This window comes from Bos taurus, chromosome 6, assembly GCF_002263795.3.
Source record: "Bos taurus isolate L1 Dominette 01449 registration number 42190680 breed Hereford chromosome 6, ARS-UCD2.0, whole genome shotgun sequence".
Lineage (NCBI taxonomy): Eukaryota > Metazoa > Chordata > Mammalia > Artiodactyla > Bovidae > Bos > Bos taurus.
The window spans coordinates 114,543,383-114,558,403 of NC_037333.1; the positions used below are offsets into that span (position 1 = coordinate 114,543,383).

Genomic DNA, 15,021 nt, shown 5'->3' on the forward strand with positions numbered 1-15,021 from the left:
AAGAACTGTCATTGGTTTCACTGTTGTCTATGTTTCCATTCTCTACTTTACTATTTTATCGTCTCCTCTTGAACTTTGATTTTTCCTTTCGTTTGCTTGCCTTGGGTCGAGTTAACTTTTTCTAGTTTCTTAAGGGTGAACTTTAGGTTTTTTATTTGAAATTTTTATTCGTTTTTGGTTGTTTATCTTCTAAAATACTTAGCTATTTGATTGAGCCGGTCTTGGTTGCAGCATACAAAATCTTAGTTGGAGCGTGCAGGCTTTAGATCCCTGACCAAGGATTGAACCCAGGTCCCCTGCATTGGGAGTGCAGAATCTTAACCACTGGACCACCAAGGAAGTCCCCAGTTTCCCTCTTTGACCCACTGGTGATTTGGTGGTGATGCTCAGTCGTGTCTGACTCTTGCGACCAACCCCATGGACTGTAGCCTGCCAGGCTCCTCTGTCCATGGGATTCTCCAGGCAAGAATACCGGAGTGGGTTGCCATTTCCTTCTCCAGGGGATCCTTCCGACCCAGGAGTCAAACCCGGGTCTCTGTGTTGCAGGCAGATTCTTTACCGACTGAGCAACAAGGGAAGCCCAGTGATTTAGGAATGTGCTATTCATTTCTACAGATACGTGAATATTCCAAACTCCTTTGTGTTACTGATTTCTTACTTCATTCATTGCTCCTGGAAGATATGCCTCGTATGCTTTTGACCCTTTTATGCTTACTGAAGATGGTTCTGAGAGGCAGCCTCTAGTCTGTCCTGGAGAATGTCCCATGGGCACGTGGAGGATGTTGTGTTCTGCTGTCGTTGGGGGTGTGCTCTGCGCTCTGTTAGGTCTGGTTGGTTTGTGGTGTCATCAGGTCTTCTCTTGGCTTGTTCACTGCCGGGTCATTTTCAGTAGTGTAAGTTCCCAGTTGTTTCCATTCCTCTGGCTTTAGAACAGGCGAGTAAGGCTGTGGGCTTGGAGCCCGGCTTCACGGAGGAGCATCGACTGTGGAATGCAGGAGCCGGATTTGAATCCCGTCTCCACCGCATGTCTTTTGCTCCAGCTTTGGACTCAGCTTACCTGTCTGCCTTGTCGGGGCTGCAAAGAGTCGGACACGACTGAGCAGCTGAGCATGCTCGCATGCAGCCCCTGTCTGTCTGGGAGGAGCTTTGTGAAGCAGAAACATGTCCCGGTCCATCAGGGGAGCCCAGTCGGGACCACCCAGCCTGGGAGTTCTCCAGTGACCAGCACTGTCCCTCGAGCACCTGTGACGTGCCCTGCCTGGCCCCGTCACGGCTGCTGGCCGGCTGTGTGACCTCGAGCCGGACACCCAGCCTGTCCCCACATGGAGCGACCCCAGCTCACAGAGGCGGGCACGCCGCAGGGGCCGCAGCCCCTCGAAGGCCGCTGCAGAGCCTGACAGGGCCTCTCCCTCCGTCTCCCGCCAGGCCAGCTGCTCGCCGTCCAGCGGCTCTGCCACTTCTACAGCGCGGTTGTGCCCAACGAGGCCCGCTGCGTCGTCTACCACGAGTTCCAGCTCTCGCTGGCCCGCAGAGTGAACGACAAGGTGCTGGAGGGGCAGCTCCTGGAGACCATTAGCCAGCTCTACCTGTCCCTGGGCACCGAGCGGTGAGGGCCGGCCCCGGGCGGGAGGGTGCGGACGCCGTCCCAGGACAGCCCTCTGTCCTTGTGGCGGCGGGCGCCGAGCCAGCAAGCTCTGTCTTGTCCCCAAGGGCGGGGGTGAAGCATGTGTTTCTGAGTCATCCTCCCTGCCGTGGTAGCTTCTGGAAGCTGGCCCCAGCCTGCCCTGAGTGTTCTCCCGCTGGCCCAGCGTTAGGCCACGTAGTCTGGTCTCGTTTGTCCCCTCACGTGTGAGGACAGGGACCGTGTGTGCCTGGAGGGTCCTAGTCCACAGGAGACAGTGACTGCCCCGCTTGCTTCCCCGGAGCAGGGTTTTGGGGTCACCTGTGAAGCCCACCCAGAGCGTCCTGACCGGGGGTGGGGAACAGATGGCTGGACCACACAGCTCACAGGCTGGTGGAGTCCCATAACACCCCATCCAGCGTGGGGGCTCCTTGAGAGCAGAGAAGGGGCTGGATTCCCTGGGACTCAGGAGGGACGCCTCTTACCCTGGGGCTTCAGTTTCACAGCAGGACCAATGGGCCCACAACCTTGGCCAAGGCTCCTCCAAGTGGGGTCCCGGAGTCAGCAGGTCCCCCTCACCTGGGTGCTGGTTGGAGATGTGCATTGCTAGGCTTCCCAGGGGGCTCAGCGGTAAAGAACCCGCTTCCCAGTGCAGGAGATGCAAGAGACGCAGGTTTGATCCCTGGGTCAGGAAGATCCCCTGGAGAAGGGCATGGCAACCCACTCCGATATTCTTGCCTGGAGAATTCCGTGGACAGAGGAGCCTGGAGGGCTACAGTCCACAGGTTTACAAAAAGCGGGACACGACTGAGCACACACGCGTGGCAGGCCTCAGCCTGGACCTCCTGAGCCAGCAGCTCCGAGAGCCAGGCCCTGCCATCTGTGTCTAACCAGCCCCCTGGGTGGTTCTGATGCTCCATCCGTGTCAGAACCCCTGGCCTGGATGGGCTCTACATTTCTGTCCAGGGGCCATGATCCCTGCTGTGTCTGGAGGTGACGTGGGCCTGTGTGTGTGGAGGTGGGGCAGAGACGAATCGCTCACTCCTTAAGGCCCCACGGCCACCTGCTTCCCTCCCGAAGACCTCCTCACCTTTGCAGGACGAGGGCCGTGTGTTGCCCTGGTCTCCAGTCAGCCTGGACACGCAGGCTCTGGCCCCCTGATGCCCCAGGTCCAGGGTGGCCAGACGGGCCCCCAGGAAGAGCCCGGTCCCCTCCACGCAGGGGGGCGGCCGGCCCGGGAGGCCGGCTCTGAGCACCCACCTCTATCTAACCCCAGAGCCTACAGGTCCGCCCTGGAGTACACCAAGCGCAGCCTGGGGGTTTTCATCGACCTGCTGAAGAAGGACAAGGAGGCGCACGCCTGGTTGCAGGCGGGGAAGATCTACTACGTGCTACGGCAGAGCGAGCTGGTGGACCTGTACATCCAGGCGGCGCAGAACGCCGCCCTGTACACGGGGGACCCCGGCCTGGGGCTGCAGCTCTTCGAGGAGGCTGGAGACATCTTCTTCAACGGGACCTGGGATCGCGAGAAAGCGGTGTCATTCTACCGGGTGAGCGCCGCCGCGCCCCGTGGGTCCAGGCGAGTGGGCTTCAGGGGCGACCCTCCTGGGGGGCAGGACCTCCCCACCTCGTACACAGGCTTAGCTTCCGGGTGGCTTGGTCAGGGACCATCCCAACCCCCAGCCCCAGCCTTGGGCGGGACAGAGCCACACAACCCTGTGAGGCAGGGCCTGCCCGCATTCTACAGAGCAGGAAAGCAGCTCAGAGAGGCGCAGGGGCAGGTCCAAGGGCACACAGCGCAGCAGATGCAGGGCCGCCGGACCCGGGCTCACGTCTGCACGTGCCTCCTGGGGAGGGAGGCGTCTCCGCCTCTGTCTGACCAGCTCGCATGAGGCTGGGCCCCAGGGTACAGATCAAAGCAGCCTCTTTGGTGCCCAGGGCATGTTGGACCCTCTGGCCAGGCCCCCTGCACCCAGGAGGAGCAAGGCTGGTCTAAGGGCGTGCAGTGTAGCCTGACGGGCAAGGCTCACACCCCTTGCTCACGCCCCAGGGCCCCGGGTCTGGCACACTGCTGCGGGCTGATGGTGTGGGGTGGAGGCGAGGGTTTCCCAGGTGGCGTTAGTGGTACCGCACCCGCCTCCCAGTGCCAGTGCAGGAGACGTAGGAGACGCGGGTTCACTCCCTGGGCCAGGAGGATCCCCTGGAGGAGGGCACGGCAACCCACTCCAGTATTCTCGCCTGGAGAATCCCATGGACAGAGGAGCCTGGCGGGCTACAGTCCAGGGAGCCACAAAAGAGTCAGACATGCCTGAAGCAACCTAGCACGCGAGGCTCCAGGGGGTTCATGGGGGCAGAACTGGGGGCCCTCAGGACGGCACGGGCCTGGCTGCCTGTTGTGGGAGGAGGAGGCCTGACCTGCCTCTGTCCCCTCAGGACCGGGCACTGCCCCTGGCGGTGTCCACGGGGAGCCGGGAGGCCGAGCTGCGGCTGTGCAACAAGCTGTCCGCGCTGCTGGCTGAGACGGAGGCGCCCCAGGAGGGCCTGGAGTTCGCCCACACGGCCCTGGCACTCAGCCTCACCCTGGGTGAGCCCCACACCCCGCCCCGAGGGCCCCCCACCCCTGAGGTCTGGGCAGGGCCTGAGTTCCCCGGGGCCGCAGGCTCCTCTCCCCCGCCCCGGGCCAGGCTGCTGAGAACCTGTCCCGCCCCGCCTGAGCATCGTCAGCTCTGTGCCCCCGCCCTGCCCCTACCTTGCTGGCCAGGGGGCCGGCCGGGGCGCCCTGCACCACGGACATTCAGGGACCCGCCAGGCAGGGCCGCCCGGTGCCTTTCTGCCCGCTGTGCCCTCCAGGCCTCCCCTCCTCGCTGGCCCCGGGCCCCACTGCTCTCTGCCGGCCAAAACCCGTCCTCCTCTCCGGGGGCCTGTCCCTCCATGCCCGGCTCTTCTAGGCCGTCTGTCTTCCCCGAGGCAAGGAGCCCGACAGGGCCGAGCACACAGTAGGTGGGCCCCTGGGGGGCCTTCACCTGCAGAGCTCACCCTGGAAGGGGGAGGATTTTGCAGGCAGCGTCATCTGGTGACTTCCCACCAAGGATGGGGTGGAGGGCGGCTGAGGATACAGCAGGGAGGCCCAAGGTCGTGTCTGCCGGGGCACAAACTGCAGGGCTTCTGCGTTCTCCCAGTCAGAACAGTAAGCAAAGCTCCCCGTCCAGGGGACTCTGTGCAGGCCTGGGCTGGGGGGTGTCCTGCTCCACGACTTTGCCACATCCCCGAGGTGCCAGGAGAGCGGGCATCAAGAGGTGCCCCTTAAAGACGGGAAAAGGAGGGCATGGCAGCCCACTCCAGTCTCCCTGCCTGGAGGATCCCGTGGACAGAGGAGCCTGGTGGGCTGCAGTCCCTGGGGCCGCAGAGTCGGACCCAACTGAAGCAACTTAGCACGAATGGGACGTCGGTCTGGGGGTGGGAGGGGACTGGCCGGGGCTGTGAGACGGCATCCGCCCCCTCGGCATCCCCAGGGGACCAGCTGAACCAGCGGGTGGCCTGCCACCGGCTGGCCGCCCTGCACCACCGGCTGGGCCACGGCGAGCTGGCCGAGCACTTCTACCTCAAGGCGCTGTCGCTCTGCACCTCACCGCTGGAGTTCGACGAGGAGACCCTGTACTATGTGAAGGTGTACCTGGCACTTGGCAACATCATCTTCTACGACCTCAAGGTTGAGAGGGGTGCGGGCAGGGCTGGGTGTGGGGCGTGGGGGCCGTAGCCCGGCTCTTGGTGCGAGGGAGGCATCGCGGTCCTTTTCCTCGAGTCCTGGGGGTCTCCCCAGAGCTCTGGGCCCCGCTGTGAGCTGCTGGCGAGGACAGTGGACACCGTCCTTGCTTCCAGGCGGGTCAGGCCTTGCCCTCAAGAGCTCAGGGTCGGTGGGGGAAGCTGCCACTGGGTAAAGGGCAAAATGAGTGTAGTTGGGTGGCAGGCGGCTTCTGGATGGGGTGACTGCAAGGCTGGGTCTTGACTGTCCACCAGGAGTGAGCCACAAAAAATGTAGGAGGTGGATAAAGACCTTCCTAGGGTGGGGGAAAGTGAAAGTGAGAACGTGAAATAACAGTCCTTTCCAGTTCTTTGGGATCCCCTGAACTACTCCAGGCCAGAATACTGGAGTGGGTGTCTTTCCCTTCACCAGGGGATCTTCCCAATCCAGGGATCAAGCCCGGGTCTCCGCGTGGCAGGCGGCTTCTTCACCAGCTGAGCCACAGGGGAAATGGCTCCATTATTCCCAGAGACCATGTTGCAAGGTGGGCTTCCCGGGTGGCGCTAGCGGGAAAGAACCGCCTGCCAGTGCAGGAGACAATAGGAGATTCGGGTTCGATCCCTGGGTCGGGAAGATCCCCTGGAGGAGGGCATGGCAACCCACTCCGGTATTCTTGCCTGGAGGATCCTCACGGACAGAGCCGCCTGGCGGGCTGGCAGCCCACGGGGTTGCAACTAACACTTTCATTTTCAGGGTGCAAGGCACAGCCCACACCCTGACACCTCCTGCAGGAAGGCTGCCAGTCTGTGGAAAGGAAAGGAGGCTTCCCTTTCCTCCTTCCTGGAATCCTCATATCACCTGGATTGGGGGAGAGGGCGTGTCCTCTTTATCATCTCACTGCACAGAGAGGGAAACCGGGGCTGGGATGGGGCGTGACTTGCCCCAGGATTTACAGCAGGAACACCCAGCACCCTGGCTGAGCCCCTGCCCTGTCAGAGCTGCAGTGGTGGGAGCTGGGGCCACTTTTCCATTCGTCTGTGAATCCTGCGGTGGATGAGACAAGGGCCTGGGGATGTCTCCTTATTGCCCCTCCCCCCTCCCCATACAGGCAGACATCACCCCTACTCTGGATCTAGCCCTGCCTCTGCACGGCATCCCTGATCTGTGTGGGTTGAGAAGTGAGGGTGCCCCAGCCAGGGGCTGAGTTCTCCCCGTCCCCCTCCCCAACTAGCGGCAGCTAGGAGCTGGAGCGGCCCTGGAAGACCCCCTACTGCCCACGGGTAGCCCCCAGCCCCCTGACTAGGCGGGCCTGACTGTGCACTGGCGCCACCTGCTGGCCATAAGTCATCCCTACAGCCACTGCTGTGTCCAGTGCTGGGGGATTCCGTGGGCAGTGGTGACCCCTGCAGCTGAGCCCTCCCCCCGAGACCCAGGCCCCGAGCTGCTCAGGATTTGTGTGGTTCGCTCTTCAACTGCTTTGCTGCAGCAGGAGCTGGTGCCCCCACAGGGCAGGGAGGGGACTAGGCTAGGCATGGGCAGCTGATTAGGGCAGAATGAGGGGCAGTGGGCTGTAGCTTCAGTGATGGGGACCCTGCGGCCCTGTGCAGAAAGGGGGGCCTGGGGGCTCTGCCCTGGAGGTGGGGGCTGCTGGGGCATCTTCACCGACCGACTATCTAGCCCGTGCGTGTTGTGTCATAGCAGAAGGAGCAAGACTTGGACGAGGAAAGACGTGGGTGTGAATCCTGGACCTGCCACCCACTAGCTTCTACACACATGTGCACACGTGCACAGGAATACACACGCCGCCCCCTCTGCCACCCACTCTGGCCAGTTCCTTCCATTTAGTTGGGATGCCGCCTCCTCCAGGAAGCCCTCCGCTCCCACCCCAGGCTGAGTGAGGTGCTTCCCAGGCTCCCACAAGCTGCCAAGCTTCCCTGTGCTTCAGGCCAGTCGCACCTGGTGGGTGCTGTTGCCCAGAGTCAGCTGTGTTTGGCTCCCTGCCCTCTCCCCGCAGCGTGCACACACACACACACACACACACACACACACACACACAGGGTCCCCCTGCCTGGCCAGGGGACAGTGACTGCTCCACATGCCTGCTTCCGTTGTCCTCTGGGTCCTTGCTCTGTGTGAGGGTCAGTGACGAACCAAGGCTGGCGACTTTGTCCTCTGTCCTGGGGAGCCCCTGTGAGCAGGAGGGGACGGGCAGGCTTGGGCTTAGTGCCGGCCCTCGGGGGACCTCCAGGGGAGACGTGGAGACTGGGGTGGGAGGCAGAGTTGGCAGGGGTGAGGGGACGTGGGACACCCCAGCCTGGGGATGGTGCGTCCAGGGCAAAGATGCGTCTGAACTGGGAGCCCATGTCCTGCGGGGGTGGAGGGGGGGGGGTGTCACGCCCCCTCAGGGTGGCGGGATATTCTGAGAGGTGACACCTGTGAGCCGCTTTGCACCGGGCCTGGTGCAAAAGGCCGGGCATGTTGGCATTAGCGTGGATCTGGGCTGCAGGGGTCAAGCCAGGCCACCCTGGGCCACATGGCCCTGCAGGGACCTCTCAGACCCCAGCCTCCCAGACCTCACTCAGCTCAGCCCAAGGGGAAGCCACGGATTATCTTCCAGAGGCCCCGGGGGTGATCAGGAAAGAGGCTTCCAGGAGGAGGGGACCAGGTCCTACAAGGTCCGAGGCCCCGGCTCCAGGGTCAAGGCGGGGAGCAGGGACCAGGGGTCCCAGGGCCACCGGGACAGCAGTCCAGGCCCCTGTAGATGCCCGGTCGGTCTCAGGCAGCCCTGGGAGGAACAGGGGGCTCCTCCCTGGGAGAAACACGCAGGGCCCGTCCAGAGGCGCCAAAGCTGGCCCGTCTGGGGCGAGCAAGTGTCCTGCCCGCCTGGAGCGCTGTTGCAGGCCAGCCCTGGAGCTGCCCTGGCCTGGGGGCCTAGCCCAGGGAGAAGCTCCCCCGAGGTCCCCTTCCCTGGTGCGGTGCTGTCCCCTCGGTTGACTTGCCATCTGCCTCCAGGACCCGCTGGACGCGGCCGGGTACTACCAGCTGGCGCTGGCGGCGGCCATGGGCCTGGGCAGCAAGCGGGCCCAGATGAAGCTGTGCGCGCGCCTGGCCTCCATCTACCACCACTCCCTGCTCGACCGCGAGACGTCCCTGTTCTTCTACCAGAAGGCGCGGACCTTCGCCACGGAGCTCAGCGTCCGCCGGGGCCGCCTGGCCCCCGGGCCCCCGTCCTGAGCCCAGTGCTTGCAGGCATGGCCCCCGGCTGGCCCAGGGTCTCAGGGGCTGGCTTCCTGGGAAAGGGACGCATGCAGTCAAGGGGAAAGCAGCAATAAATGTGTTTTTGTAGAGAGCCCTCTGGAGTCCCCAGGCTCCCCCGTCCCGGGACTGCCTCCTGGGGAGTGTGCGGGGATCAGGCCCCGTCCCCGGGGGGCCGTTCCGCTGCTGCACCCCATCCTCGGGTGTGGGCGGGTAGGACTGGGGGTCCAGCCGTCCCAGGCCAGGTCCCCCCAGCCGGTCAGCTGCGGGTCGTGGGGTTCCCTGGGCACCTTCTCCCTCCCCTATACCCTCACCGAGTGTCCAGCGCTGGGGCCTCTCTGCTTGGAATGCTCGAAGCACACTTCGAGGTCAGGACTGTTTGTCTCCTGATGAACGGCTGAAGAAACGGAGGCACACAGAGGTTAGGTGCGTTGCCCGCAGTCGCACAGCAGGTAGGAAGGGGCAGAGAGCCAGAGGCCAGTGCACTCACCCCTGCGCCAGCCTGCCAGGCTGCCTCACATCATGTGCCCCGTTAGGACCTGAGGGCAGGGACCTACCCCAAACATCTCTGCCCCTCGTCTGTCACGGAGACAGGAGAAGGGATTCCAAATATTCCCCCACCTGGGTGTCCTCCGGCCCAGCCTGGCCAGTCCCACCTGCAGCTTCTGGTCAGCCGTCGGGACACACGGTGGCAGGGCCTCCAGCCCAAGTGACAGCCACTGGGTGCTGAGTGTAGTTGAAGGCTTATCTGGACCGCCTACCCCAGCCCTGCCCCCTCTCCCGTCCCTCCCCGTGGCCCGCCGAGGGCTGGGAATTCAGGCAGGGCTGAAACCGGCTCCTGACCCACAGACGGGGTGCTGAGGCTCGGAGCCTGTGGGCAGCCCCACGGCGCCCTTCTGAGATTCTCTTTTGATGACATGAAATGAGCATCGTGCGTGTGCCTGTGTGTGTGCTTAGTCGCTCAGTCATGCCCGACTTTGCAGTCCCGTGGACCTCTCGTAGCCCTCCAGGCTCTTCTGTCCATGGGATTCTCCAGGCAAAAACACTGGAGTGGGCTCCAGGGATCAAACCCAGGCCTTCTGCACTGAAGGCAGATTCTTCACTATCTGAGCTGCCAGGGAAGCCCACACATCACGTAAAACCTACCATTAAAAGTGAATAATTCAGTGGTATATGGTACACCTGCAATGCTGTGAAACTACCACTCTGGCTAGTTCCAACATCTCTGTGTCCCCAAGGAAGCCTCCCAGACCACCGAGCAGTCATGGCCCCTCCCATCCCTCTCCCCAGGACCCTCATTAACAGAAGGAAACAGAGTCAGGAGACCCCTGGTTTGTTTCTGCACCCAGGAGGCGAGCCTGGAAGGCCCAGAGTCAGGGGGAGGCGGGCAGGGGCGCTCCACCATTCTCTGGTCCTGGGGTCCAGACCCCTGAGCCCCAAAGTCCTCTCTCTGCTTAGACATGCCTGTACGGCTACCCCCAACCGCCCAGGCCTCTACCGCCAGGGGACAGCAGAGAACTCTCCAGAAGCGGCAGGTCCCAGCAGCAGGGCCAACAGACTTCCCTGTAACCCTGACCCTGGGCTGCCTTCTCTGAGGGCTGGGTGGGTTCGCACAGCGGGCGGAGGCCGCACTGTAATTGAAAACACGAAGACGTGACGGCCCGTGCTGGAGGCGGCGGGAAGCCCCATCGCGGTGACCCCAGGGTTACAGCGCTCTGAGGTCACGGGCTCGCTGGGCAGCTGCCCGGCCGGGCCTGCAGCCGCGCGGGGTGGGGCCCAGGTCACGCCTGGTCCATCACCTGCCTCGGAACCTGCGGGTCCCTGGCCGTCCAGGAGCAGTTAGGTTTCCGCCACTCCCATCCGGGGTCCCAGCCCCATGACCTAGGCCCCCGGGGGGCTCGGGCAGCCCAGGACCCCTTGCTCTAGGGCGGCAGACCTGGAGGTCCAGGTGAGGCCCAGTCGTCCAACCTGTGGGTTCAAATCCCAGCTTCTCACATACAGGCTGTGGGGCTTCGGGAGAGAAGCTTTACTTCTCAGAGTCCCAGTCTGGTCGCAACTAAGACACAGCGGATGATCGCTGCGTCTGGGGTTGACGTGAGGATTTGAGATGCCGAGGGCTCAGCTCAGAGCTGGGGCTAATAGTGGCCTGTTTCCTATTAATGGTGATGATTGCCAAGGGCCGAGCTCCAGCAACCGCAGGCTACAGAACCCGGATCCAGAGACTGAGTCACTCTGATCAAATCGCGCAGCCTCTCAGACCCTCAGTCTCTTCTTCATCTGTAACCAAAACCAAACTCCACACCAGGGTCCTGAGAGTGAAGAGAAGCTGTGTACCAGCATGGAGCAGGCACACACCACAGGGCCGCCAGCTCCCACGCCCGGCCCCCATTGGTGGCCGAGGCATGGAGCAGGCAGGTGGAGGCCAGCGTTTGGCTGCCGTGGGCCCCGGCCGACTGGGCTCCAGTCCTGCTCTGCTGCTGCAGTGGCCAGGGCCCCGGAAAGCAAGGCCCCCACCTCCTCTTTCACCAGGGTGGTGGGTGTGAGACAGGTGTGCATCCAGCACAGGGACATACAGCCCAGGGCCCTGCCACCCAGTGTCTCCACTGGGTGCATCCAGGCACCTTCTCACTTGGGTTCACTGTGCACCTGCTGTGTGGGCATCTCCTGTGCAAACTCAATGACCCCTGCGGGCCAGGCATGGGCTGAGCCACAAGTGGCCCCTCCTGGAGGAGCCCCTGGGGGGTCCCTGAAGGCTCTCCCACACACTTTCCCAAACAGAGAAGGAGAGCAACCTGCCCAGGGTCGCACAGCACCCTTCCTGACCGCAAGGCCCGGGGGCTCCCCGCCAGCGTGCTGTCTCCACACCCAGAGGGAAGGCAGAATTCTAAAATAGCCAATATAACCCCCCCTCCTGAGTTAAACTGAGAATGTGATGGGGTTCCCCTCCCTTAGTTAGTTTGGTGGTAGTGGTGGTGGTTTAGCCGCTAAGTCGTTTCCAACTCGCGACCCCATGGACTGTAGCCTGACAGACTCCTCTGTCCATGGGATTCTCCAGGCAAGAGCACTGGGGTATGTTGCCATTTCCTTCTCATTAGTTAGGTTTTATATGTGCAAAGGTGAAGGTTTTGCAGATGTAATTAAGGTCTCTAATCGGTTGACTGAGTTTCTCAAACAAGCTGGGCCTGACCTATTCGGGTGAGTCCTTTATAAGTGGGCCCCGCCTTCCCTGCAGAGAGCTGTGTGCTGCAGAAAGGATCTACCAGCTTGAAGAATGCCATGGAGCAAATTTCCTATGGAGGGGGCCACGAGGTGAGGAGCTGACCGGCTCCCAGCTGGCAGCCCTCCAGGGTATGGGGATCTCCCTCCTGCTCCATAAAGAGATGCATTTTGCCAATGACCACATGGCCTGGAAGGGGCTCCTGATTCTCAGATGAGATCACAGCCCAGATTGATGAGATTCTGCTGAGACCCCAAGCAGAGAACTGACCACAGAAACTGTGAGATGAGAAGCAGGCGTGTTTTGAGCCACTGTGCTTGTGATCACTTGTTACAAAACACAGATGACAAATACCGAGGCTGACCCAGGTGTGCCTGCAACCTGGAGCCCCGCCTGAAAGGACCCACATCCAGCAACACGCCAGCTCCCCTCCCCAGAGACCTCCATCCTCACCTGCCCACTGCCCACACTCTCCAGGCTCTACAAGTCCACACATGAGGCCTTGAGGCTCAGCTCCTAACACCAGGAGCTGAGGACAGAGGGAGACAGGGAAGCCTGGGTATCGGGACCCCAGGCTCTCAGCCGCCCTTCTGCAAGGCTGAGGCCCCCGGGCAGCGTAGACTTCAGGGCCTCCCTTGTGGAGCAGAGGGCAGCCTTCCAGGTGGGCCTGGGTCTATGGGGATGCCACGGGGCACGACTCCCCCCCACCCAGGGCAGTCACTTCTGGCTGAAGCAGGGCCCTTGCTCACCCCGGGGCTGTGCTCAACAATTTCACAATTGTTGGGCTGGGTTAGCCCTGAATCCTGGGAAGGGGGAGTGCAGGGTAAGGGTGTCTCCAGGAGACAGGGGCATCCATGCTGGAACACACAGATGGGGTGGGTTCCACGTCTCTGATGGCTCCGGGGAGCCCCACGTGCAGGGTGAGGGGACCTCTCCAGGGATCAGTCGATCTGGGGAGGCTGTGAGGCTGGGGGAGGGCAGGGCTGGGATTCCAGAGGAGGGAGAAACAGCCCTTACAACACTGAACGCTGACGTCTGGGGCTCCGGCAGGCCCGCCCCTTGGAGGGGGGCAGCGGGAGTGGCAGGTCCACTCGCCAGGCCTGGGATGGACCCAGGAGCAGGGCCCCCTGTCCTCCACCCCATGGGGCGGCCCCTGCCCACCTCCTGTGCCCCACATCCCACATCTCGCCTGAGCCAGCTGCTGCCACTCAGACTGGCAGCCTCCTCGAGGCTGGCAGGGAGGGACCCGGTGGAGTGTGATCACGGTCACACACGGCAGGCTTCACTGTCCAGCAAGAGCTGACACGCCCGTTCCTGACACGGCCTGGATCCCGGAGCCAAAGGGGAAGACGGGCGGGCCTGGAAGTCTGCTCCCCTGGATGCGCCCCGTGGGCCCTGCCTGGAACAGGGCGGCTGATGCGGAAGGGCCCCTCCGTGCCTGGATGGGCCCTGGCTGGAAGGAGGCCGGGGCGCCCTGAGCTCAGCTGCCCCACCGCGACCCTCCACCAGCCTCCACGTCTCGCTGGGTCCCCGGCCAACGCCACGGGGCAGAGCAGACGAGACCCCCAGAACCATCTCAGTGGGTGCAGTGGATGCATTCTGCGTCCTGACACCCGACCCGTGATGAGCCCTCTCACAGATGAGGAGCAGACCCCCAACCTGGCGAGGGTCTCCACCATATCCAGCGGAGCCTGAGATGTGGTCCCTGAAGGTCAAGGGTGAGGCCGGGCGGCCCCCACCGCCCCTTCTCGTCAACATTGCAGTGAAGGTCCCAGAAAATGCAGCAAACAAAGGAAAAAGAAAGAGGTTGTTAAAGAAGGAACAAACGGACATTATTCACCGATGACGACGGTGGTTTACACAGAAGACCCCAAGAGAGGCTCAGACGGCTTTGGAATTAACAAGAAGCCAAGTCTGCAGGGAAAAGCGTGAGCCGAAGTCCACTCTGTTCCCGCAGACCAGCACCCATGAGCTGGGAAACGCTCTGAAAAGCCATGCGATTCGGAGTCCTTGCCCCGCCAGATTCCATGGTTTGTTATGAATACAAAGTCATTTCATGGATGCATGCGTGTGTGTGCGCACACATGTATGTATGTGTACATGCGTGCTTGTATGCGTGTAGTCATGCGTGCGTGTGTGCGTGTGTGTGTGTATTTTCTCAGTCATGTTCAACTCTGCGACCCCATGGACTGTGGCCCACCAGCCACCTCTGTCCATGGGATTTCCCAGGCAAGAACACTGGAGAGGGTTGCCATTTCCTTCTTCAGGGGATCTTCCTGACCCAAGGATCAAACCTACATCTCCTGCACTGGCAGGCAAATTCTTCACCACTGAGCCACCTGGGAAGACCCATTTCATGGAATCAGGACAGGAATAAATAACTATGGAAAAAATCCGAAGCCTAGTGTTGAACTATCCCACGTGTGGACTCGGTAGAAAGCCTGCAGGCCTGCAGGAAGAAGTTGGATGCTGTCGCTGCTACAGAGGGGCACTGAGCTGCCCACCAGTGAAACAGCATCCTGACCACACAGCCTCCTCATGCCCACTGCCGCCAGATTAAAGACCACAGGACGGAAAGAAGAACTGATGTGCACTTCTAAAGAAGAAAAAAGGGGATTTTCCTGAGCTGGCACGGGGAGAATGTCTCCAGAAAGACACAAATATCACAAGAGGAAAAGACGGACGCTTGTTTACCATTAAAATTGTAAAGCACTGTGCGTGAAAGACACCGAGAGCCGCTCAGGCGTGTCTGACTCTTTGCAACCCCATGGTCTATGCAGTCCATGGAATTCTCCAGGCCAGAATACTGGAGTGGGTATCCTTTCCCTTCTCCAGGGGGTCTTCCCAACCCAGGGATCAAACCCAGGTCTCCCATGTTACAGGCGGATTCTTTACCAGCTGAGCCACCAGGGAAGCCCACGAATACTGGAGTGGGTAGCCTATCCCTTCTCCAGCGGATCTTCCCAACCCAGGAATCGAACCTAAGTTATCCTGCATTGCAGGCAGTTTCTTTACCAACTGAGCTATCAGGGAAGCTCAGGGGAAAAAAGCCACAAGCTTGGAGAAGATGTTTGAAATGTGTGTATCCAAAGCAGTGTGTGTGTATTTAGGAGTATAGGAAGGCTCAAGGAATTCATCAGACCTGATTAAGAAGCCTAACATGCTTGTGTGCTTGGCCGCTTCAGT

At 61.6% G+C, this 15,021-nt stretch overlaps 1 protein-coding gene across 6 annotated transcripts in view; it reads left to right on the forward strand.

The window, feature by feature from the left end:
* The window catches only part of SH3TC1 (SH3 domain and tetratricopeptide repeats 1), a 62,164-nt gene extending 53,451 nt beyond the window's left edge, over positions 1-8,713 (forward strand). For 3 of the 6 annotated variants that reach the window (XM_059887834.1, XM_005208356.5, XM_059887832.1), the window contains exons 12-16: positions 1,426-1,606; positions 2,898-3,171; positions 4,055-4,205; positions 5,134-5,330; positions 8,376-8,713. In XM_059887834.1, the coding sequence (XP_059743817.1) occupies positions 1,426-1,606; positions 2,898-3,171; positions 4,055-4,205; positions 5,134-5,330; positions 8,376-8,597 (1,025 nt within the window). In that variant the 3' untranslated portion in view covers positions 8,598-8,713. Of the gene's footprint in view, positions 1-1,425; positions 1,607-2,897; positions 3,172-4,054; positions 4,206-5,133; positions 5,331-5,795 lie in introns of those variants that run through there. The other 3 variants (XM_059887831.1, XM_059887830.1, XR_009494996.1) reach the window with 3 other exon arrangements.
* The last annotated feature ends 6,308 nt before the right edge of the window (positions 8,714-15,021 follow it).